This window comes from Podarcis liolepis, assembly GCF_965112155.1.
Source record: "Podarcis liolepis genome assembly, chromosome: 2".
NCBI classification, from domain to species: domain Eukaryota; kingdom Metazoa; phylum Chordata; class Lepidosauria; order Squamata; family Lacertidae; genus Podarcis; species Podarcis liolepis.
Genome location: NC_139555.1, coordinates 39,978,823 through 40,001,705, shown reverse-complemented (window position 1 = coordinate 40,001,705; position 22,883 = coordinate 39,978,823). Strand labels below are relative to the sequence as shown.

General features: G+C 45.2%; 1 protein-coding gene across 1 annotated transcript in view; it reads right to left on the bottom strand.

The window, feature by feature from the left end:
• Positions 1-3,079: 3,079 nt before the first annotated feature.
• LOC310699558 (heparan sulfate glucosamine 3-O-sulfotransferase 3B1-like) overlaps positions 3,080-22,883 on the bottom strand; it is a 32,317-nt gene continuing 12,513 nt past the window's right edge. The window contains exon 2 of the mRNA XM_083487657.1: positions 3,080-6,567. Coding sequence (XP_083343783.1) covers positions 5,949-6,567 — 619 coding nt within the window. The 3' untranslated portion in view covers positions 3,080-5,948. The remainder of the gene's footprint in view (positions 6,568-22,883) is intronic.

Below are 22,883 nucleotides of genomic sequence, written 5' to 3'. Positions count from 1 at the left end.
TTATGGTGACAAGTCATTTTTTGGTACAACCCATGCTGGACCATTTCTCCTCTACTTCAGCATCTCAGGGTGAATGACTAGTTCTTCCAACACAAATGGAGACTTAGGGCTGAACTACGCCTGGTCTGTTTGCAAGCCTGAATATTCAGTAGAGAAGGAGAGGACAGTGGCGTAGCGTGGGGGGTTCCAGGGGTGCCAGCCGCACCGGGCGCAACTTCTGGGGGGGCGCGCTCGCTGCCTCCGGAGTCGCCGAAGAGCCTCGGGCGCAGGCTGTAGCTGGCAGCGGCTCTCAGCGCTCGCCGCGGTCCCCGCGCGTCAGGGCCACGGAGGGCGCGCCAGGCAGCCCCTCCTCACCGACGGGCAGCGTTCGCCTGCGGGGCTCGGCCAGCGCGCTGGGCTGGCCGCGTGGAGTCGCCGAGGAGCCGCCGCCGCCTGCCATGCCGCCCTGGCTGCTTCAACCGCGTCAGACAGCCGGCTCGAGGCTCCTTCCGGCCGGGTCTCCCGACGGGGCGCTGCGGGCGGAGGCTCCGGCACCAAGCGCCACACCGCCCAGGCTCGGGTCGCTGTCTGGACGCGCGCAGCCCGCCAAATGCGCCATCGGCGGCGCTCTAGTGCCTGCGCGCCAAGACCGCCCACCCGCCCCGACGGGGCCCCCCCACCCGCGCCGGAGGCCGGCCGACGCACTGGCCCCAGAGCCACCCTCTCCCCGCGCCAGAAAGAAGCCACGTCGGGACTAGCCGGGCCGGGGAGGGAGACCGAGAAGGCTGCGCCGCGACGCCCAAAGACGCGCGTCTTGGCGTATTAATGACCATGGTTAGGTGTTAGGGGGCGCAAATTACTTGCCTTGCCCCGGGTTAGGGGGCGCAAATTATTTGCCTTGCCCCGGGTGCTGATAACCCACGCTACGCCGCTGGGAGAGGAAGCCTGTTACACTTACCCACTCCCTCCCAACCACATGTAGAAGTCTAGATGCAGATGCAGCTTCTTACCTAGAGGAACCTGGTAGGCTACAGCAGGACACAGGCTGTCAGGCTGGATCCGAAGCAAATCTCTTCAGTGAGGAAAATAGACTATTAACCTGCTTGTGACTTCCTGCATTAATTTGCAAACCTAATAGTCCTTCTTTTTTATTGCTGGGGGTGGGAGAGAGATAAAAGTACATGTGGGTCAGTTGCTGCAGACTACCATATTTTAGATTTGTCTGGAGTGCTCCATTCCCCCCCCCCCCACACACACACCCAGATATGCAGAAGCTTATTTTCTTTCCCACCTTCCTTAAAAAAGTGTAGCATAAAAGCATCTCTCACTATCCTCCTCCAGAACAAATATGAAAACCAGGCTGCTTTTTCAAGAAATGGTGTCTGCATTACAAACATCTGTATTTCCCTAATCATTAAGCAACTGGTCTCCTAATTTATTATGGGAAGAGGGGGACTGATCTCTTAATATGTTGTAAAATATGAAGCATTTGTTTTGGTCCCAGCAAAATTGCCGATCAGAGTATATATTTCAAGGTGGGTTTGGGAAACTTGTAGGCCATGAAAAATAAGCATCCATTCATGGCTTTAAAACAGTAGAGTTTGCTTTGCAATTTCTACCTGGAAAGCAGTCCAGGTCTGTCTCAACCCTTCTTGTCTCTTCACTAACACTTTAGTAGCTGCCAAATCTCTGGCCAGGGGTGCTTCCACGTGGGTACTTGTAATACAGTTGTTGTTCCTCCTCCTGCATGCGGTGTGTTTTTGTTTTTTGCAGAGTTCACAACAGCATTGCTATCAAAATGCCAGTTTACACTCTCTAGAGAAAATCTGGCTGATGTTTTTTAATTCAAAAACCTGTTGCTAACAACTTGATCGCAATACCTCAAGGAACTGTTTGCAAATGAAGTCTCTATCAAGAGTCACCTTAAAATGGAGCTATCCTGTACTTGGAGCCATCCTGTTATTTTTCAGAGGCACAAAATGTTTGGGAAGCTGTTGAGACCTTGCATCACCAAAACAGAGGACATGCACCACAACACTCTCTCAGTGCAGTGCTACTGAGACCAGGGGGTTCAGAGTGAATGAATAAATGTGGGGTTCGTTCCCTCTGGGATAATCCATCTGTGCCAGCAGTTAGCAGAACCATTCCCCTTCTCTTTCCTGAATACTCCTTTTTCTTTTCCCCCTCTTTCTTTCTGCCCAGTACATCCACAAGGGAAGGATAGTGTACTCCTGCAAGAGATCCGATTGCTTATATAAGGCTTCTGAAATTGGGCTGAGGGGCAGAATTTGTTCCAAACATCCCTGTGTAGAATATTGCTTTCTGTGGAATAATAATCCCAAAAGTAGACCTGAGAGCAATCCCTTGATCACCCATAATTGAGGGGGTTATGATATGGCAAAGGTGTCCAGCCAGGGGGCTCCACCATCATGAAGGCTCCTACTAAAGAATGTGCAACAAAGAGAACACAAATGCTATTGGTGTTCCTGTTGCCAGTTGCCAGTGTAAGTTCCCAAAGCAAGGCATCATGGGGATGGAGCAGAGCTGACCATTGATCTGCTCAATCCAAAGCTGCTCCATTCCCCTCAGAGAGGCCGGATGAGAGCCCTTCAGTAAATAATAATGGGGGACACTTTCCATGAAAAATGGTATGGCTTTATTTCATCTGTACCTCAGAGAGAATCCATCTTCAACACAGAACGTTATGAAGAGCTCTCCTGGGGACATCTGCATCTTTATATTTCCTGTACTGTGAATTTAAATTGTTTTATTTTACATGTGGCACTTTACTTCTTTATGCAAGGAGCAAGGCAATGTGTAACGATACTGATAACGAGTATGTATAACTGCTCTGTATTTCACTGTTGAGATTTGTACCAGGAGGGGGTTATTATATAAAAAGTGAAATAATACATAACATTTATTTTTAAAAAACAAAACAGTAGTGGAGGATACGCTCTTTGCCCTCATCAGTCACTGCACTAGTCTATCCACCACTCCACTCCCCTGACCCCAATTTGGATTCCTCTGATAGCCAAACCTTTTGTTTTGATTTCTGTTTACCCACACGTTGAAAAGGAAAATGAGGTGGTCTCCATGGTTTGGTAAAATATATTTTATTTCTTCATACAAAGAAATAGTATGAATCAAAATTTCATTTTCCTAGAAACCTCTGTGTAAAATTAATTTGTGTTGTACATACCACAAAATACTCAATTTACAGTTTTTGCTTGCCATTTTGCTTTCCTTTACAAGTAGACTAGTCTAAGATGTATCATGTTACAGCAAACACACACACAAAAATATTGCTAAAATCTGGACGTATTGCTGAATGGAACTCAGCCATAAATTAATGTTACCATGTGGGGGGAAACAAGTCCAACCACACCTCTGAGTTTCGACTGGGTACCCTCTCGTGAACATTAAAAAGTTAATGTATGGAAGCTAGCTTGAACAGTTTCAAATGCCGTATGGTACAAGGTCCACCATGATTACCATGATATGTAGGTAAGGTCTTTTAAATTAACTGGTTTCATAATATTGCTGCTCTATAGTCTGCTGAGCCAATTTAGTTCAAGATACGGAATGGTGAAGTAGTGGCAGAGTTATCACTCAACTTATTTCATAAAATCATTCGGAACAGGTTCTGTGGATACAATATCTATTTTGCCAATTTGATTTGTGCAATGGAGAGGAAGGCATCTGGCTACAAACCTACTCAGAGAAGAAGAAGAAAGTCCAAGCACTGAGTTCTGCAGTCCAATTAGGAAAAAGGTTTAGAAATGGAAAACAAAGGAGAGCTATAAAAGAAAAGCCCACTACAATTTCCTTGAGCAAGAGAAGTTGCATGGCTTGACAACGTGGTTATCACATAAGCATGTCACAGATTCTATGGGGGGGGGGGGTCCAGAAAGAGGAAGCTAAGGGCACATGTGTTGCATCTCACTTTAGTAGGGAGGAGGTGGGTTCAAGCAACTTTTTCTATAGTAACATTCCTCCAGGTGTTTTTGAAGTCCCACTCCCATCAGCCTCAGCCAGCATGGGATTGTGGGAGTTGTGGTTCAGCAACATCTGGAGGACACCATGTTGACCAACCCTGGTGTAAAGGATTGAGTGAGGTCTATAGCAAGGGGTCTATTTAATGTCTTCTGTAGTGCTCAACATGTAAATCCGGAAGGGGAACCTCTGGTACTCCAGATGTTTTTGGAATCCTGGTCATCCCCCCAGCCAAGGTGGCCCAATAGTCAGGGGTGATCGGAGTTGCCATCCAACAAAATTTGGAGGGTGCAAGACTGGGGAAGCCTGTCCTAGAGTGCTGCCTCACCAGCAGGTGATAGTAAACATCATAGGTCCAAAGATGGCCAACACAGAGGCTGAATGTTCATATGAATGTCTGCATCCTTAGAATAATGTGCAAGTGCTCATGAACACACAAATTGTATACAGCCCTCTGAGGAATCCCACATTCCATATGCAGTTACTTCTCAAAATAAATCTGACAGTTATGCCCACATTGTTCAAGGTGTGTCCAATGTGGGACACTTCAAGAATGTGTTGAGAACGGAAACACACACAGAAAGAGAAAGAGAGAAAGAGCGCAGCTGAACAGAGGTTTTAATACAAGATGGTAGCTCACTCACCGCAACATTGGTCAGACATGCCCAACCTTCTCAAGTTGCCATGAAGTACCTACATTGGGAGCAATTCTCCTGGAGGTCCAATTAAAATGTGCCAAGATGTTACATTCAATTCACCTTAGCATAATGTGATTGAGGGCAGGGGCAGGAATAGGCTGTTTGCTAGTCTTGGGGGGGGGTTAAATTCTTTGGCAAGGTTCAGACTGTCTATGGTCCCTGCATGATCATTTCCAACCCCTCTCTCAAGGGTTTAATGAAGTGCATACTTCCCCCCACATCCCACTTGACCCCATATGAAAGTCCAAAACTTTCAGCTCAGCACCAGCGGAGGGGGGGATTTAATTAACTCTCTTAGAAAAAGGCTGATGAGGCATGTAACTCTGCATGTTCTGATCTGAGAGCACCCTGACTGCAGGGCTATCAGCAATCAGGCCTATCATTCAGTTATACATAGCAGGGAGTGGTTCACTATACAAGTTCAGACTGCATGGTCTTCTTCTGCAAGACCAGCTTTTTTAAAAAAAAGAAGAAGAAGAAGGAACACCCCATATGAATTGTGCCCGAAGGAAGCATTTCACATTTTCAGCAGGAACAAGTTAAAGCTGGACCAAATATGCATAGTTGTCAGTCCAGGAAATCTGCTTAAAGGTCAAGAAAGCAGAAGGAAAAACTGTAGAACATTCAGTAACTACTGTAGCAAAGCTTTCTACAAGGAGAGAGAGTTGTACACATCCAGGAAAACATATCTGAGAAACAGGCAGCAGCAGCAGCTATATGGCTGGAGAGAATCTCCTTCTGCACTCATGCCATGCCCACCTGTAAAGGCTTAAGCTAGGCCTAAATGCTTTGAGTTCCACGAAATTTCATAGCCAACCAAAAACTCAGTTGCAAGTGGGTTGATCTGGAAGAGGGAAGGCAAAATATGCTAGCTGGAGGGCCTTTCACAAAAGTGTTTCAAAATGCCTAGTACCCGTATTGGAAAATAAAATTGTGCTTTTAAAAATTCTTTCTCCCTTACCCACCAACCTTTCTTTTTATATTAATTTTTCTCATAGAAGATACTTGGAAGCACTTTCCAGCACAAACTGAACCAGGCTACAAAAAAGAGAAAGAGCAGAGTAAGGATTCAGCACTGTGGAATGTTAAAAACACAGCTATGGGCTGCTACAGTGTGGTTAGGCAGCTTAGTGAATTAATTGCTTAAGAATTAAAAATAAATTATTATAAAATAGATTTCTGTACATTTTACATATAGACCTATCTACATATATAAGGGGGATAGCAAGCTGAAATGATGGGATTAACTCTGGCAAGAACGTCTGCATTAAACCATCAATCCCAGCCAAAGTCATGTCCAGTCATCTGGTAGAACTTCATGTTGAAGGGCCTGTAGAATTCCCGCAGCCTCTGGACCACTTCCTGGTCTATGTTGGGGTGGGTCCGCCCCTTGGTTTTGCCCAAGCAGTGGGGCTTGCTGCTGCCTTCAGCCTTTTTCAGGCATGGGAAACCCTTGGTTTTGTTGAAGTAGAAGTGTTTGTCCGTGATGATCCTCTTGAGGCCCAGAAAGTCCTGGACTCGGCCTAACTCGCCAGCTGGATCACTGATTAGCCTCTCCCCACTGACAAAGAGGATCTGTCCAATGGGAAAGTACAGGAGCCAGTTTTCCAGGTGCTTGGCGTAAATGCCAATCTGGATGGCACTCCAGGAGGTATCAATGAGGCCCGTAGTCCTGTTTTTGAAGGTCAGGCTCTCAAAGGTGGGGATGTCAGGCTTCTTGGACAGAGTTTGCGTGTAGTCAGAAATGGCTCTGGTGACCGGGTCTCTCACCACCACAATGAGCTTGGTGCCCTTTGACATGGCAGAGATGCGAGCCGGGGCTTCCTTGGTGACAAAGTAGCTGGGAGTTTTCTCCATGGTGATCTGCCCATCGAGAGTTCTTGGCATCAAATCCCTGCCAAAGAAAAGCGAGAGGGAAGGAGAAGAAAAGCACAGAGTGGTTAGAAACACTGATGGGCATTAATTACAGCACTCTTTTACAGTTCTTGGTACTGACAATACCCAGCAAGATTACTTACTCAGCCAAGGAACAACAGAGCATCATTTGAGACTTAAGTACATCGTGAATCAAAAGGTCAAGATGTACCCAAAGGTCTCTTCCATAATGACATTGTTTATTTCATTTATGAATCACTTCGCATGAGGTATCTTAAGCACTCCTACTTCAGGAGGTTTGTCAGGAAGTTTTATTGTGAGTTGTGCCACATACAGTGGTACCTTGGGTTACAAACTCTGCTAACCAGGAAGTGGTTGCTCCAGGTTAAGAACTTTGCCCCAGGATAAGAACGGAAATTGTGCACCAGTGGCGCAGCAGCAGCAGAAGCCCCCATTAGTGAAAGCACACCTCAGGTTAAGAACGGACCTCTAGAACGAATTAAGTTCTTAACCTGAGGTACCGCTGTATAACTTGCTTAAATTTTGGTGCCCACCACATTTCAACTCTGGCTGAGTTAAGCTTACCTTGGTTGGAATGAACCAAGAGTTCCACCTTCATGAATAACAAGACAGTTTGTTCTAAAATGTCCACCCATCCATGGGAAAAAGCAATGATTGATTTTAGGGGAGTCAGGCTTTATGTTGGGGAGGAAGAACCAAGGTATCTGCCATGCAATTGGTCAGTTAAGTATTTTTATTTATTTACTTGATCTGAGGGGGGGCAGCGGCCCCCATGCATCCCCCCCACAGCTACGCCCATGCACCCATCTCCTTGTATGCACGAGAGGAGATGAGGAGGGGAACAGAGCTTATGTCTGAGGCTCACCACAGCTTATTTCACTATATGACTTTAAATGTGATTCAGGTGATCAACTGAATGATGCTGCCCATTCACAGGATGCAGGTTCTGTCAAAAAACAAACCTTTGACAATCACCAATATTTTCTAAATTGGGGGCATGGTCACAGAAGTCCAAGAAAAAAAGTCTCTTCAGGAGATGCAAGCACCCCCCACACAAACCATTTCCATGCATACTGCTTCAGGTAGCAATAGAGCCCTACCTCCTAGAACCATCTCAGACAAAGGAACTCTTAGGAGCTAGAGAACTCCTTTCATAAAGAATTTCCCCACAAGGCACCTGGCGCTAGGTGAAGCAATGTATTTACCGTGCAGACAGACTGGCCCGCTTTGCCCGTTAACCACTTAAGATTTTATTACATTAGTGTTCTTGCACAAGACAGCTTTAATCTCCTCAACTCCTCCCTCACCCCCCAAAAAGGCTTAAATGCAGGATGCTGAAATAGTCATTTAGAACACACATTCCTGGAGAAAAAAACACCTCAGCCCTCTAATGCGAAAAACAGTTTGGAGACAGATACATTTACAAAGTCAGTTGACAGGTGGCCACGTGGTAATCCAATAGCTGAAAGCCTAATGCCTTTTGTGGCAGGTTTTTGTCCGCACAGAGGGATTCTCCACTAATCTGTTGACACTTCCCAATAAAGAAAATTGAGGGGGGGGCTCTTGTTAGTGATGTGGCAGAAGGGGGGGGAGGAGAAGTATTTTACATGCTGTTGCTGTCTTGGGCTTACAACAACAAGCTGACAGGTACAAACAACCAGGCTCTTGAGCTTTTATTGCAAGGCCAGAAGCTACAAAAACAGGAGTGCCAGGCAGCAGCACAGCTGAGATGATCCAGGTTGGAACACAGAAGAACCAAGATGCATAGGAATATATCAAGAGTAAAGAGCAGACACGAAACAGAAGAGAGTGATCTGGTGCCTTTGCAGAAATGCATGTGCAGAGTTTTCCTCTTAACCAATGGGGCAGCCAGAGAATAGGGCCATTTGCTTGTTAAAAGCAAGCAACTGGTCTTGATGTTTCTCCTGGTTTCCACCTCAAGAATTGCTCTGTTTCACTTCACCCTCTTCCACAGCCACTTTAGTAGTCATTGTATATTCAATAGCCTCTCTAATTTTTATCAAAGGAAAGGTGGTAGGATCTCCACAGCCAAAAATCAAGCAACTGGAGGGGGGGTCAAATAAAATGGTTTTCAGCTGGAGACACTGGAAATAATGTTCTTTTCCAGCACTGGTTGCTAGCAGTTTTGCAGATGCTTCACAACTGCATCAATTGGGATGAAGATGGGGAAATTTCAGCTATTCCAATGATGGGGAAAGGATGTGCTTAAGGGGCAAATTGCACAGGAGTGGCAGCAGAGATGGAAGGACTCTTGAGAGCCTGGTAAGAGTAAGTGGATAGTTCTGGAAACCAACTGTGTGATCCCCTGTTGATGTAGGGAATCTACTGCTATGGCACCCCTGACATGACTTACAAGGTGGGGAATAATGCAGAAGTGGCTTTCGACTAGATTCAATCACCTCATGCTTTAGCCTGGCGCCTTCAGAGACAAGCATCATATACTGGAATTTAGATTGCCAGGTCATCCTCTCACTTGCAGACCACTGTAAGCTTTGAGAGCCTCTTGCTTTTTTAGAAATGGCAGGAAACAACACCCTTCATAGTCATTAGTTCGTTGCTGGCCTTCAATCTTCTTGCCAGAAAGCGATAAGTCCATATGTACCTTCGAGACTCAAATAAGGCTGCTGCTAGAAGCCAGGTCATCTGTAGGTAGCCTTCACATGTGAGAAGCTTTCAGACAGGTGCAAGTTGATTTACAGAGAGAGGTAACAGCTCCTAACCAACACAGAATTGGAGCTATTTCCCACCATAGGTATATCAGCACTATAGGTGCACCAGGGATTGCCATAGTAAATACAAATTAGACAATGGCAGCCACATGGCTGTGAACCTTTCACACATTACAGTTGTATATCGCTCCTTCCTTCTAGGAGCTGAGCTAAGTACAAGGAGTTCCCTGGTAGCCTCCCACTCAAACACTGACCATACACAGCTCTGCCATACTAGCTATCCTATTCCTCGATTCATGGCATATAGGATTTCACTTCCAACCATGTTCCTGAAGAGAAGGCTGTCTTATTAATATAACTGTTTGGGGCAATAGGTAGAATTAAGCAGTAAATATTCTGCATGATTGAATGACATGCTGGAGATGATTAACACAAAGCAATATTAGACTCTTTATATAGGGTATTTGTATTTGTTTGTTTCAGAAAAACCAGCAGGACACTCCTAATTGTCAGCATCATTCAAGACACACCAGCTCCGCTGCCGTTTACAAGAACTCCCCTTGCTTCTCACTTGCCCAAGAGACAAGAGCGCATCTGAATTCCTTTTGTCCCACTCGGCGCCCCTTCCATTGTCTGAAGGATCCCCTCAGCACCCCTTTAATGGCTACAAGGTTTTATGCCTGCTAGGAAAAGGAGGTGGTGGGAAGGAGCGGAAAATAAGTGCAGATGACTGGATAGTGGTTAGATTAAAAGCTCACTGCTGTTTACGGAGCCGTTCCTTTAGACACTCTCTCATCATTATCAGGCATTCATTTCACATGGCTTGGCCAGAGGGGTAGTCGAGTAATCTGCAGCCATTTCCTGCATGGGCTTTTTGCAGGTCATGTTAAGGGAAGGAGGAGGAGGAGAAAGGTTTCTTGGAAATGAAATGACTCAAAACAGACGCAGCCAATTTCGGGGGTGGGGGAGGGAGAGATTAAAAAAAAAGTGGTCAAGGGCTTTCCACACAAGAGGCGCTTTTCAATGTGCTAATTCCCACCACCCTTTTCTTCATTACTTACTTAGTCCTGCGACTACAATCGCTATTCCACCAACATCCAGGACGTATGTTTCCATCTGCACGACACAACCAGGCCTGTGCTCTAGGAGAGAAATGCAAGCGCATCTCAACCACCATTCCTTGCTTGCTCCATTTTCTTGCGCAAAGTCCACAAGACGAGGCACCAATAATTATACGCATAGTTTACAGGACTTTTCAGTGGCCTCTTTAATGTTTTCAGTTGGCAGAGGCACCCAATGAGGACTCTGCCTCCATCGGACCAAATGGGTTGTGCTTTCATTAATCCCTTTGCTCACTGAAGTTGCATTATTCATAAGCTTCTCTCTCTCTCTTGGTTCAAGAGCTCAGAACCCCCCACAAAATAACCAGGCATCAGCAGCTTTTTTACAGGCTGCTAAGGAAGCAAGCCACAAGTCATTAAAAAAGAAAAGGAGGAGGAATCACTTCTACATATTTTGGTAGCCTATACCGCACTCGCACATTTTGGATCCAACATTTGATGCTTTGGATCTGCAGGACTCCTTGGAATAATGCTCACTTATCTGTGTAGGCAAGAGCTTCTCGCTGCATTGCGATATCCCCCCATGCTTGTTCACCCACCTATGGTTGCCCACCTATCCAGGCCAGGGAGTAATCTTTCAACTCCTCACCCTGCCTGCTGCATGTTGGGGGGGGGAGCGGGCAGGGGGGAGAAAGAGGTAGGAAAGGAGGAGGAGACCAAACACTATTCCTCCTACATGGACTGCCAGCACAGACAAGGGCTTTTCGGCAGCAATCATGGTTGAGTGAATACATTTAAATTCAATAAGATCTGCTTCAAAGAAGTTAAGACTAACATAGAAGCTTTTCAAGTGGCAAGAAAGGAATGTAAAATAAGAAGCGGCTCCATAAAGCAAGAGGAGTTTGGACAGCGTGATTAATTAGACCCTGTTTCCATGTAGCCAAATTGGTTTAATCGCTCCGGTTATGGATTTAGCTCTCCTACAAGAACAGATTTAACAGGCGTTCGATTGAGAAGTGCAGAAGATTCAGACCTGGGGAAAAAGATATTTCTCCTGCCCTTGAAGAGAAGATGTGTCTTCTAGAGATTTCAAAAGGCCATATAAAGTTTAGCCACTAAGCAGGAAGAGGGCATGTGGACTGTACAAAACCCATACACTTTACAGGGGTACCTCGGGTTAAGTACTTAATTTGTTACGGAGTTCATTCTTAACCTGAAACTGTTCTTAACCTGAAGCACCACTTTAGCTAATGGGGCCTCCCGCTGCTGCCACGCTGCCGGAGCACGATTTCTGTTCTCATCCTGAAGCAAAATTCTTAACCCGAGGTAATATTTCTGGGTTAGCGGAGTCTGTAATCTGAAGCGTATGTAACCTGAAGCGTATGTAACCTGAGGCACCACTGTATTATTTTTGAATGCATATGTGTAGGACTGATATATTTTAACAAAGATGCTTTGGGGGTTGTGGAGGAAAAAAATATTTTCCAAGTTCTTTGCCAGGGCACATGAAGCTACTCTTTCAATTTTGCTTACTCACTGCCAGGATGTAAGTCCCACCGTCACTATTAGAGATTTGTGGTGATAAATATTTTAGTCTGTTGAATATCCCAGCTCCAGACTACAACACCCAGGACTATGCAGCAGGGGAGAAGAGAAACATTTAAAACGGCCAATAAAAAGAAGGAACTCATCTTTGTAAAATAGAGCATTAAGAAAAGAGAAAGGCCACAACTATTCTTTGGAGCTCTCATTTCTTTCCGGAATGCTGGACTAGGACCCGGGCAACCAGTGTTCAAATCTCCACTCTGCCGTGAAATGCATCAGGTGACTTTGAGAGACACTGTCAGCCTAACCTACCTCACAGGGTGGGATTGGTATAATGGAGAGGGGGAGATGTGTGTGTGCTATTATCTTGAGCTCTTTGGAGAAAAAGCAACATTAACAATAAAGAAAAGATTGGGGCTCACAGTGCTATCAGGTCAGTTATATGCAATACCTGTTAAAATACCATTTGTACCTGAAGAGGTTTCAGGGTGGTTTATTTCCAACCACAGTCCATCCCAGAATTTCCTGCTGAAATCCCAGAACTGTTTATAACACACATGCTCTTGTTTTATCATTGTCCTGCCGTTGTCACACTACAAGTCCCTCCAGACAGCAATAATGTGGTAGCATTGGGACAGCATCCCAAAACTGTTTCCAAATCACTCTTCACTAAAATCTGTAGAAAATGGAAGAAATCACTACCAAGTTTTGGGTAAGAAAAACTCAGTACCGTCTACACTTAACCAAATTAGCCAGTTTTGGAAATAGACCAAAGGGGCATATCTGAGGCACACAATAACTGCATTTTTTATTTCTTTATAAGGTTCGAAGCATTCACATTAACTGGGACAACTAACTTAACCGTCAGGGTAACAATTGAGAAGACATGTTGGATCATAGAATCATAGAGTTGGAAGAGACCACAAGGGCCATCGAGTCCAACCCCCTGCCAAGCAGGAAACACCATCAGAGCACTCCTGACATATGGTTGTCAAGCCTCTGCTTAAAGACCTCCAAAGAAGGAGACTCCACCACACTCCTTGGCAGCAAATTCCACTGTCAAACAGCTCTTACTGTCAGGAAGTTCTTCCTAATGTTTAGGTGGAATCTTCTTTCTTGTAGTTTGGATCCATTGCTCCGTGTCCACTTCTCTGGAGCAGCAGAAAACAACCTTTCTCCCTCCTCTATGTGACATCCTTTTATATATTTGAACATGGCTATCATATCACCCCTTAACCTCCTCTTCTCCAGGCTAAACATGCCCAGCTCCCTTAGCCGTTCCTCATAAGGCATCGTTTCCAGGCCTTTGACCATTTTGGTTGCCCTCCTCTGGACACGTTCCAGTTTGTCAGTGTCCTTCTTGCTGTGGTGCTACTCTCAAGAGCTGCATATCAAAAACTGGCCATGAGAAGATGCTCTGCATGCAGTCTGCAGTTGTGCTTTAACCCACCTGTCTGTTCCTGCTGCCACCAAGCTTCTTTTGCCATCAGCCTTCCTTCCATCTTGCAAGCAAGGCTCAACTCGGCCAAGTAAACTTCAATGAGAATTGTAAAAGCCACTGCTCTACCATCTTAAATTAAACCAAGCAAAGATTGGGCTTACATACAGCAGGTTTAAATGGAGGGGGGAAGAGAGAATATAGGCTGGCATTTTTATGCCAATGACATCATGTGAACACTGCAAAAATCAAAAACAAAAATGCAGCACTAACCTTACAACAGACATCTCTGATATAGCCCAAGGCGATTATGAGAGGAAACTTTAAACACAGTAAAGCTAAAATGGTCTTATTGAAGAACGACCTGAGTTTTAGGGGAACAGACACTTTTTTAAAAAATGAAGAAAAAATGTGTTAGGGCAATGGTTCATTTTGCCCAACAGCCACCTTCCAATAGCAGGTGAGCATCAAAGGATATGGCATGGTCCAGAAGAAAACACTCCTAAGCCAAACCCTAAATGGCCTGAACACTTTTGTTAACCTTTGTTTATTTGCCTACTTTAGCAAATAAACTGAAAAGGAAAGGTGTCCGCTGTTATTATTATTACCAAGTCGTTTCCTTTGACAATCGCAATGCAAGGACAGGATTTGTGGTATTCAGTATTCTTATCTACAGCTTTTGAGAAATGGGCCCTTTAATTCTACCCCAAACCAGATTTCACTGGATGGGGGTGGGGGAGAGCCAGGCAGAAACACAAGCTTCTGTGAGACGTCCAAAGAATAATGGCTGGCCACAGGAGTTCTTGTTGGAAAGATTTGCTTTTTTTGTTTCCCTTCAGCAGGATATTCTTCCTTCCAGGGAGCCATGTTCAATGCCTGTGGGCTGTTTTCAAGAATGGGTTGACAAGAGGCAGCCCATATATATATATATATATATATATATATATATATATATATATATTTGCTTTCGTATATATATATAGCGCCACCCTAGCATCACCCATCCACCTTCACAATTGGGTCTCTGTGCCCTCCCTCAACAAAAGCCACCCTCCCACCTTCTCAGTCAGCCTCTGTATAAAGAAAGAGGTAGCTTTTGAAGAGCACAAAAAGTCACACTGCTGTGGAGAGGCCAATTATAACTTTGCACAAGGCTGAAACCCCTGAACGGGATTGGCTACATGGTGGCAGAAGCCATGTGATCGGCCTGCTATTAAGCTCTTTGTTTAGGGCCCCGTCTGCACGGGAGGTACCAACACCACTCTGGTGGCAAAGCACACAAAAGGAAAGCAAGCTTTCAATGTGCCAGAAGCTGTTCTATTTATCCAACAGTGCCGTGGTGCACTGGACCAAGGCTCTCAAGGAGCAGCTGCTTGAAAGCCTTTTCACTGACTTCTCCCTATGGCACAGGCTTCCCACCTTGGAGAAGCCGTGAGAGGTCAAGAAGGGGACTTCTCTATGTGAAGCTTTTATATATATATTGAAAAAACCACCACCACAGTTATGACCTTCTTTAAGATTGCATTCAGATCACCAGAAGCAGAACTGAGATTCTCCTTTCTCACTTCCTTCAGAAGATTGAGTACACAGCTTCCTGAATGTTCTTAAAACAGGAACTCACCGGAGCCAGGACAGCTCGCTCGTTAACAGCAGTCGTTTCAAGTGCATGTTTTGCAGTTTGCATTAGTTGCACAGTACCTACGATTTCCTTGTTGTTTGCACGTGGCTTCTAATGAGGAAGGGCCATAGCTTAGTGGCAGAGAATCTGCTTTGTGTACAGAAGGTGCTAAGTTCAATCCCCAGCATCCCTTGGACACCTTGAACAACCACTGCCAGTTGCTGCAGGCAACACCAGACTAGATGGATTGATGGTCTGATCAGGATGGTCTGATTCAGTATAAGGCAGCCTCCTGTGTCCCTGTGCGAATAAGGCAGTAGAGACATGTTTGGAGAAATTGGGCTAATCAATCTTTAATGTTTACAATCGTAGCTGGAGTTATTACAAGTTCTCAAGAGCTTCTGAGAGGGTTTATATTTCCTAACCACATCAGAGGGGTCAGTGCATGGACAAGATGTGAGACGTGTACCCTTAACCACATCACCTGCTTCACAAGGGGGTACAAAATGGTCAGAAGTTGAAAAGGTCACTCCTTAAAACTACTTTGCAGCCAGAAGGTGACCCAGACAATGTGTGCTGCACTATAATTTCCTCACGCCGGAATAAGAGGTCTAGCAAATTAATACACAGTTGATCCTCTCTGCACACTGAGCCTTAAATGCATTTTAATACAAATGGGATTGCCTTCTCCAATCTCCCATTATTGGATTGGTGATTAGTCAAAGAGATAGACAGACACTGCATCTGAAATTGAATTAGCCTGGTCATGAACAGAGAACATCAGCTCCCAGGCATGCCTGGAGAGAAAATCAACATGGCTCAGGGTTGTAGAACAAAGCCGGTGCCCTCAGAACTGCCACCTCGACAGGAGCAAGAGCTGCAGCACAGTGTCCAAAACCTCTGGCAAGATCAGGTGTTCCAACTCGCCTCCCTTTCCTAAGATAAACAAGCATAACAGCAGCAAGGTTATTAAGTCTGAGTGGGTGGGGTGAACTGGGGTTCTCTAGAGAAGCACAGTGCCCTGTGAATAACCCAAGATAGCCAAACAAGGCACAATGGCAGAGAGGGAAGTAGACTTATCAAAATCCTTCCTGTAGACAAGGATTCACAGGAGAGCTGCGAGGGGATAAACAATCCGCTAAGAGCACAAGGGGAGGCCCAGCAGACAAACCATTTCCACCCCAGCGCTAAAGCGTTGAGATAAACAGTATAGCAGACAAGCAAGTTAGGCACCTGTGTGATTTCAGTGACAGGGTGGAAAAGGCAAAAGCCCTCAAACTCACCCTCCCGCCACCCAATCAAAAGAGTTATGAAAATAGCTATACATGTGACACTACCTGTCTGCTGGACAAAAACCATGCTTAGTGCAATGAGCTCCTGGCTCTCAAGAGAAATGAGGCCAAGGTGAGAGACACAGTTGAGAGACAGAGACTGGTAGAAGAGTCCTTTTGGGGATGAGATAGCAGCATCCAGGGTAATCACCTGTATTGTTATGATGGTCTCGGGGCAGAGGATGGTGCCCCAAGAAAGAGGAATCTCTTAGAAGGAACCTAAGGTGGGGTGAACCAATACTGTATCCTCCTGTGACAAGGATGTGCCTCCAGTGGGAGAGGGTTCCTCGTAGTAAATAATTCAGTCAATAGAAAGAGGTTTGTGATGGGCATGTAGACTGCATGTCCACTTACCTGCCTGATGTGAAAGTTGTAGAGGTCAACCTTTGCCTAGATAAGCTGGTAGACAGTACTAGGGAAGAGTCATCTGTCATGGTGCATATTGGCACCAATGACATGAGTAAATTAGAAGTCCGGAGTTCTTTGAAGCAAAGTGTTTCCTCAATGAAGTTACATTGTGAGCAGACAAAAGCAAATATTTTTACGACCAAGGCAGCTCAACTATGAAATTGTGACCATAATATGCAGTTGTGGCCAGCAACTTAGATGTGTTAAAAAGGAACAAGAAAATGCTGTGGAGGGTAAGGCTATCTCGGCTTTATATTACCTCCCATACCATATACAGTTTGCCTCTGGGAAACAACAGGAGGGGGCTATTACTGTCATATCCTGCTTCTGGGTTTCCGAGAGGCATCTAGCCAGACCCTGTAGGAAACATCGTGCTTGTTAGATAGAACTTTGGTTTGATCCAGTAGCCCTACTGGATGTTACACTCTTGGTTGTGTAAGCGAGGCTTACTCAGGGGGTGAATGCATAATAGAACAGCTGCCTCCCAAACAATGATGCACTGGACGCATTTGGGAGCGGCTGGGAGGGGAAGAGTTCAGAAACTTAGAGGCTGAAAAGCTGGAACTAAAATGTGAGCACCACACTACATTCCCTCTTGGGGAGACAGAAAGGCTCTGATATCTGAAGAAAGGGGATTCTGATCACACCCCCGGCTTTAGTCAGATAGCATCAAGGTATCTTTAAAGAGAGCGACTGAGGCATGAAGGTGCTCTCTGCTGTAGGTATATATAATTTCTAATTACATAGATAAAGTTTTAATGAAAGACTCTGCATTTCCAACTCAGTAATTTGACAGGGACAGAGCAAGGTTGTAATTAAGAAAGGCTCCCTTTTCCTCCACCATTATTAAGAAACTGGCTGTTCATCAGGATGCAGGCACCGCTTCCTCTTGGCTTACCGGAAGCTGCCACTTCCAGAGAAGCAATTGTGTTCAGAAGAGGTATGTAGGAGGAGCATTTGAATCCAGTCAATGCCCCCTCTCATCTGAATCATCCAAGCACATGCCTGTGTAGCAACATATCCCTGGAAGTACACAGAGAGAGTGTCTGTGGTGTTCATCCCTTCCAGAGTTGACCAATCTTCCTTTTGCCTGAGGATCATGTTCACCCTTGGCCAACCTTCCACAGTAGCAGTGGGTGTGACCCTCACATGTACACTTCAGCTGATTACAGGTGATTATTAACATCCCCATTAGGGTGCTGAACATATTGGTTCCAAGTTGTGGAACCCCATCCCAGCTTGTTTTATTTTTATTCTTTTATTCTTTTCTTTTTGCTACTGCTGCCAAAATCAGTAGAGTCTTGGGAGGGCTCTGGGCCCAGGGGAAGCCCCCACTGCCTGAACTTCATCCAGCTATTTTGGGTGCTCTCAGGCCACTTCACATCCACTCACATTTAAGCTAGACATTTGTCACCAACCACGAGACTGAGATAAAATAGCACCCAGCACCTCTCTTTCAGGGAAAGACTCAAGGGAATTATGCACAGCTTTGCAACTTCCTCAAAGTTGTGCCATGCCAGAAGCATGAGCCTAATGTGCTATTATTTGCACAATACAGACCAGGTGAAAAAAAGAGGCTTTTGCATATTTAGTAGTTGTATAGAAAGGAAAACTTCAGCATAACTCACTATATTTACTGAGATTCCATCTTGCAGACAATTCATTACATATGGAAGGAGCCTGTCCTCTCTTTTCACTCTCCCTTGACACAAGAATTCCTACCAGTTGCTACAACTGGGGTAAATCTTCCCTGCCCACCTTTCCCCCATAAGAGTAAAGGTAAAGGGACCCCTGACCATTAGGTCCAGTCGTGGCCAACTCTGGGGTTGCAGCGCTCATCTCACTTTATTGGCCAAGGGAGCCAGCGTACAGCTTCTGGGTCATGTGGCCAGCATGACTAAGCTGCTTCTGGCAAACCAGAGCAGCACACGGAAACACTGTTTACCTTCCCGCTGGAGTGGTACCTATTTATCTACTTGCACTTTGACGTGCTTTCGAACTGCTAGGTTGGCAGGAGCTGAGACCGAGCAACGGGAGCTCACCCCTGTCGCGGGGATTCAAACCCCTGACCTTCTGATTGGCAAGTCCTAGGCTCTGTGGTTTAACCCACAGTGCCACCCGTGTCCCTCCCATAAGAGTACCCGTGGTCATTTCAGATCCTTTCCCCCTTTAAACTCACTTTCAGATACAGTCCAGATGCTACAGCAGGGCAATGGTTCTGAAGAGGCCACATGATGGAGCAGCAAGCAGGTAATGGCGAGAGGAAGAAAGGCTACACAACAGCCCCATCGCCAAGTACATTGCAAGCCACACCTTCAAACCAAGTAAGGAAATAGCATTACAATCGTGCAAGAAACTCCAAAAGCAATCTGAACCTGACACTTTTTATTTTTTTTAATGGAGTGACATGTTGGGAAAGTGTGAGTGCAACAGTTTGAGACAGGAACATCATTGGGATTCTCTGGAATAAACCAGTTAAGTGAATGGTGCCAATAGCTAGATTCACAGGTTGATGGTGCAGGATGGGCTCTCTTTATATGCAGAGGGGAGAGGGAGAGAAGGCTATGTGGAAGCATCCCGAGGTACTCTTAAGTGTGTGCCAACAGACTCTAAACAAGGAATGGCCTTCAACACTTGGGATGTGCCAGTACACACAAATACTCTTTGTATCCTGAATCCAGTGGCTAATGGCTTGGCATTAGACAAGCTGGCATTTTCATTTAGCCCTCACTGTTTTCATTTTTCCAGAGGAAAAGGTGGATGAGAGATGTTTGTGTCTCCTTCCCAATCATATAGTGTGCTCCACGGTTTGGGGGAAAGAGATTTGCTGAAGGAAGGAACAGCACTAAGGGAATATTCCATATATTCCCCCATCCAAAAAATAAAAATACAACCCTTCTTTGATAGCCTTGGTAAAAAAGCTGGAGAAGATGCAAGACTGCTTGAGGAAAGGATGGAGAACTGTGGCCAGATGTTGTTGGACAATAATCCTCATAATCCCCAGCCGCTTGTCATGTTCACTGCAGACAGCATTCGTTCTCTGGATGGCCACAGGTTCCCAACTCTTGGCATAAACCATATGAACAAGCAGTTTCCAAATTCCTTGAAATTTACAAAGCCAGCAAACAACCACAATACAAATAGTCAAAAATCATGCAGCTACAAAAAGCATCAATGGAAAGGTCTGCACCTCACCTACAAACCAGGAGTAGCCAACACAGTGTGTTCCATATGTTTGGACTACAATTCCCATCATCCCCAACCACAGCACAGCACACAGAGGAAGGGTGGAAGTTGTAGTCCACAACAGCTGGAGGGCTTGACATTGGCTACACCCTGCTGCAAACCCAGGGAATACAGGAAACAGTCCTGAGCAACCATGGAAGAACACAAAGAGTTCCCTGCCCCTGTCAGTTGAAATAAAATAATAATAATAATAATAATAATAATAATAATAATAATAATTAATACCCTGCCCATCTGGCTGGGTTTCCCCAGCCACTCTGGGCGGCTTCCAACAAAAGATTAAAATACAATAATTCATCAAATATTAAAAACTTCCCTAAACAGGCCTGCCTTCAGATGTCTTCTAAAAGTCTGATACAGTGGTACCTCGGGTTAAGTACTTAATTCGTTCCAGAGGTCCGTTCTTAACCTGAAACTGTTCTTAACCTGAAGCACCACTTTAGCTAATGGGGCCTCCCGCTGCCGCCATGCCGCCAGAGCACGATTTCTGTTCTCATCCTGAAGCAAAGTTCTTAAGCCAAAGTACTATTTCTGGGTTAGTGGAGTCTGTAACCTGAAGCGTCTGTAACCCGAGGTACCACTGTAGTTATTTATTTATTTCACATCTGATGGGAGGGCGTTCCACTGGGCGGGCACCACTACCAAGAAGGCCCTCTGCCTAGTTCCCTGTAACTTCATTTCTCACAGTGAGGGAACCGCCAGAAGGCCCTCGGAGCTGGACCTCAGTGTCCGGGTTGAACAAAGGGGGTTGAGACACTCCTTCAGGTATACTGGGCCAAGGCCATTTAGGGCTTTAAAGGTCAGCACCAACACTTTGAATTGTGCTTGGAAACGTACTGGGAGCTAATGTAGGTCTTTCAGGCCTGGTGTTACGTGGTCTCAGCGACCACACCCTGTCACCAGTCTAGCTACCGCATTCTGGATTAGCCACATCAAGGCTTGGAGTGAAATACTAGCCTGCTATCCCACTTTATCAACGCCTGGTCCTTTCTCTTGCTGACTAGTCGTCACCCTCTGACTCCCCACCCCACCCTCCCCAACAAAGATCAGCCAAACACCATCTAGATGATGGTTAAGCTTGTCAGGCAATAGAAGATATATAAATGGAAAGAGATCAGAATTTCCTCCACCACATCTGTGCCTAACACTTAAGCAAATTAATATATTAAAAGAAAAGACAAGTGATATGCCAGCTATTCTTCCCTCACCAGCTCTACCCAGCACCAATACCCAACTTTCCTCCTTTAAGCAGATGCCAGAGATTCAGTCTTCCTGCCTGAAGGATGCACTAGCAAGTTAAGCCATTAGCTCACATCTCCTATCATCTTCACTATAAAGTTGCATCCCAAGCTGTCCATGTGAACGCAGAACAGAACTTTTGTTGTCCTCTTCTGCCCCTAGAGTCCCCCAAATGCCCTCAAAAGTCCCCTCTACACAGGGGGCAGAACAAGAGGAGGGTGAAATCACACTGTGCAAGTGGAAGTCCATTTATATGATACTGGGTTCCACCCAGAAACTGCAACTTCTAATGAGGGGACTTCAATATTCCAGGTAACTGTTCTTTCTTTCCCCCAAACCCACATTTCCTGTTTTCATTTGCTGTGCTCCAGCACATCAGACCATGCTGAGGCATTCCCAGTCAGATCTACAGAATGGTAGAAATGGAAGGATTGCAGGTAAAATGGTAAATTACAACACGAGTCATGAATCAGGGGTGCAACATCCTATGATACGGAAGTTCCTATAAAGCAAAGTTGGAGCACAATTTTCTGGGAAACGAGAAGTGATGGGAAGAGAATTTGTTTGGGCTTATGACAGTTTGCAAAATAATGCTTTGTTATGGATGTTTAAATAAGAAATAAACCTTCTTTGGTCCCAGCACTTGTGGTCAGCTGCCCAACGTTGCTTGCATATGCATAAATCAATATAAACAATACATTGCAAGGAACCACAGCTGCAGGCCTTGCTTTTTCTGCTGTTCTAATTTGGTGTGTTCACTTCACAAATAATCCAGTGAGAGATTTCCTCTTCTCTCATGAGATAATTGGAGCCAAAAAGCCTGACTGAGAAAACACATTTCAGCAGAAGACAGAATGTCATCGCCAAGAATGAGAAATTAGTAACAAATCCATATTTTACCAACCAGGCTTTTAGTGTTTTTTTGCTTACACGCCCAACTGTATTTCCATCCTCCATGCCCCCCACCACTTTCTCTCACCTCTAAACACCACACCAGATATGCATTTCAACTTTGGGTACTGCAAGGTCCTCTGGATGTTGGACTCAAATCCTATCTTGGTGAACAGCCAGTGATGATGGGAGATGTAGTCCAGCAATATCTGGAAGGGGCACAGACTTCCTGACCCTGGAGAAGGGTTTTCCCACGTTGTGATTTTTGCATAGCACACACAAACACCATGATTCACAATATATTGCCAGGTCAAAAACTATAAAACGGATCTCACGATATGGATTTCAAACCAGTTTTGGATGGTATATCAATGTATCACCCAGCCGTATTTGGGGGTAAAGCCAGTGATTAATTGTCAGGAATCAAGTCAAACCTTTTGAACAGCTTCCCCACCTCCAAGGCAGCAGTTAAGATGCTAAGTTTGATTTGCTGCTTAAAACAAAAAGCAGCAAGTAATCTCATTCATCTCTGACAGCCACTTATGCAACTAATTTTTTGCTGGTGATTGATATTAATGCAAATTTATATATTCCACTGGATCTTGTTTGAAAGAGCTGCTCTCAGCTGCTCTTTTTGTCCTTAAGCAAATGGGAGAGGTTTCACCCTCCTACGCATTGCCCCAAAACAGAAGTACCTTTTTTCTTTTTCTTTTTTCTTTTAGCATTACACACAAGGGTGGCCAAGTGGATGCCAGTGACTGATGCAGCCAAAGCAAGCCTGATCTCTCCAGTCATGGGGCTGCTGGCCTTTCAAATCTGTTTGACAATCCGGAGAACTGGCAAGCAA